Source organism: Mesitornis unicolor, unplaced genomic scaffold, assembly GCF_000695765.1.
Source record: "Mesitornis unicolor isolate BGI_N332 unplaced genomic scaffold, ASM69576v1 scaffold11330, whole genome shotgun sequence".
NCBI lineage: Eukaryota > Metazoa > Chordata > Aves > Mesitornithiformes > Mesitornithidae > Mesitornis > Mesitornis unicolor.
The window spans coordinates 691-3,510 of record NW_010157598.1 but is presented as its reverse complement, the minus strand read 5'-3'; the positions used below and the strand labels follow the sequence as shown (position 1 = coordinate 3,510).

At 36.5% G+C, this 2,820-nt stretch overlaps 1 protein-coding gene across 1 annotated transcript in view; it reads right to left on the bottom strand.

Moving 5' to 3' along the window:
- Positions 1-2,406, bottom strand: part of KLHL5 (kelch-like family member 5) — a gene marked incomplete at its 5' end in the record, with an annotated part of 3,860 nt that extends 1,454 nt beyond the window's left edge. Inside the window, 2 exons of the mRNA XM_010180624.1 lie at positions 995-1,166; positions 2,194-2,406. Of these exons, the coding sequence (XP_010178926.1) occupies positions 995-1,166; positions 2,194-2,406 (385 nt within the window). The remainder of the gene's footprint in view (positions 1-994; positions 1,167-2,193) is intronic.
- Between the last annotated feature and the right edge of the window lie 414 nt (positions 2,407-2,820).

The following is a 2,820-nucleotide window of genomic DNA, read 5'->3' as shown; positions in this document are numbered from 1 at the left end:
CAAATAATGCCACAGGTTAACATTACCAGTACTGCCACTGAAGACCCCAGGCTCTGATGAGCCTCCAAGATGACTTATGTTTTAAGATAATTTCTTTCTTGCAGCAGTTTGAAGTAGGGGAAATGAAAACCTCAGTTTTCTGTGCTAAAAGATTTTGATAGAAAGCAGTTCAGTTCTCTTTTTGAATTAGCAATTTGGGGCTATTGCTGGGATAGCATATTCAGGAGGTCAGAATTCAGCTGCCTAAATACTGGTGGTCTAATGCTGTTCTACATGACCTTGGACATTCATCCTGGCCTGCAACTGGTCTTCCATAGACTGTGCTATATCTGCCAGCCTTCTGTAGATGTAGATGCTTTATGGTATCTCAAATGGCAGTAGATAACAAAGGACAGCTTGCTCAAGGTGTCCTTGTGTGTGCTCTTCCCACAGAGAGGCACATTCCTGGAGCTACAAAAAAGTGAAAGTAACCAAGCTTTGAATGGACAGTAATGTTTTCCGATCATGAATTGAGCTGAGTGAAGAGAAATGGGAAAAGGCTTCCTGAAAGTTGCACACACTGTACATAGCATTCACATCAGGAAGGGATTATTTATGAAAAGATGACCAAAACCTTGAACAAATTGATAAACTTGCTGAGAGACACATTAGAGCTAAAACTAATCCATATTTATCATTTATCTTCAGAATAGGAAGCCATAAAACTGAACACTTTATGACAGTTTGAGGAACATGTCAATACATTTTATTATCAGTAGTTTAAATTGTCAAAGAAAATAGCTACTTGTGCCAAAGAAAGAAGGGCAGTTTATTAGAAATTAACAACTGTCCATTCAAGGTAAATCATCTCGAGCTGGTAGACAAAAAAAAAAAAAAGAGACAACAGACTTAATAAGTAAGTGTTTCTTAGAGAAGGAGCATTTGAATTCTCCTTGTAAAGAGGCAAACTTGAAATAAGATAAATAGTAGTGTATGGTCTGATCAGAAGCTATACCTGTGTCCATTCATTTGTCTGAGGATCGTAAGACTCCACTGTATTAAGGTATGTTTGACCATCATATCCTCCAACAGCATACAACTTGTCACCGAGAAGACATACTCCCACTGCATCTCTGCTAATGCTCATAGAGGCCACAGCAGTCCACATATCTGTTTTTGGATCATACCTAAAAGATAACGTGTGTTATGCTCTAAAACTGTTGCCAAAATTCAATAGAAAAAGTAGTTTTAGATTTCAATAGAAAAAGTACTACTCTTAAAGTAGTAGAAAACAGGTATTATTAGGACAGCACAGATTTGAGTGTTAATTTCAAAGGGCTTTTCCCCTCAAATACTCTTTGAAAATGTTTCTTCAGTAATCTGGTAACACAGTCAGTACTAGCTACTTTGTGCTGCTTTCCATATAGTAATACAGACATATAGATACAGCTGCTCTTACTACATTTCTTACTCTATGTTTAAACATACCACTCCAGAAACAGTTCTGCTGCTACACTGCAGTAGAGCAAGTGCTTGCTCTAAGTGATAACTACTACATGTCAAAGCACAGACTGTTAAAGCTGAGTGTGGTACTAAACAGAGTTACTTGCCATGGAAGATTATAATTAAAAAAAAACCCAACAACAAAATAAACCCAAACTCCAATTTGATAAAATTCTGAGGGAAATGCAAAACCCTCAAGACACTTTACAATACTTCTTTAATCATAGCTCCCTATCATCAGAAGCATCAGCACAGTAAAAGACAGATAGTTAAGTGAAAAACATTAAATGTGATTCTAGAATAATAACATTCTTGACAAGTCAGACTGAGAACTACAGAGGAGAGTTCATGCTATTCTTACGTCAAGGAACATGTTTTAACCTGACTTTTTTCTCTTGTGAAAGGACTTCTGCTCTATTTTAAAAAGCATTAAATTCAAAGTTGTTCTCACTAATTAATCATACTTCATTCAAGGAGATTGTTAGAAGAAAAAATATTAGGGAGAATTTTCTGTTAAAAAAATCTGTCTTGGCAATATTTTGGATCATATTATGCCTACACAGTATGTTTTCATACATGTTTCCCTGCTCATGCTAAAAATAACATTACCCCATAACGTAAGCGTTTCTACTTACAGCTCTTTCCATAAATCACTCTATAGACTAGCACTATTAGAGTTACAAGCAGGATATGTCTTCATGAGGATATTACCTTTCGACACAGTCCGACAGCCTGGATGTTAAATTTGATGCTGGGGCATCATGACCACCTATTGCATACAAGAACCCATTCCAGGTGGTTACACCTACACCCCCTCTTCTTTTTGACATCTGAGCACAGAGGGTCCATTTGTTTGTATGAGGATCAAAACATTCTACTGACTTAAGACAAGAACTTCCATCTCGACCACCAACTGCATAAAGCCTATAAAGTAAGAAATAAATAAATAAATGTTGCCTGAACAAGACAAAGTTTCCAGTGATGGATGAAGGACGTGTCAATATGTTAAAAAGGTACCTTTATAAGGAGACTTTCAACTTTCAATAGAATGTTGTTGTGAAAACTCAGCTAAATTTTGCTCCAATCTTTTCTTATTGTCATGATCAATGCATAATAATAACTTACAGAAAATTGATTATATCTGTACCACAGCATTCATCTTCCAACCTATGTACATAGCTAACATTTTCTAAATTATATATGTGACTTGACAGGCAAAGGCCCATTTCTAGCAGAGTAAGAATGACAAATTCAGTAACGGATCTGTGCATGCAACAACTTTCCCCTGCCTCATCTTAGGCTTTCAAGTATTTTTCTGGACCTGGGCTTTAGGTTTAT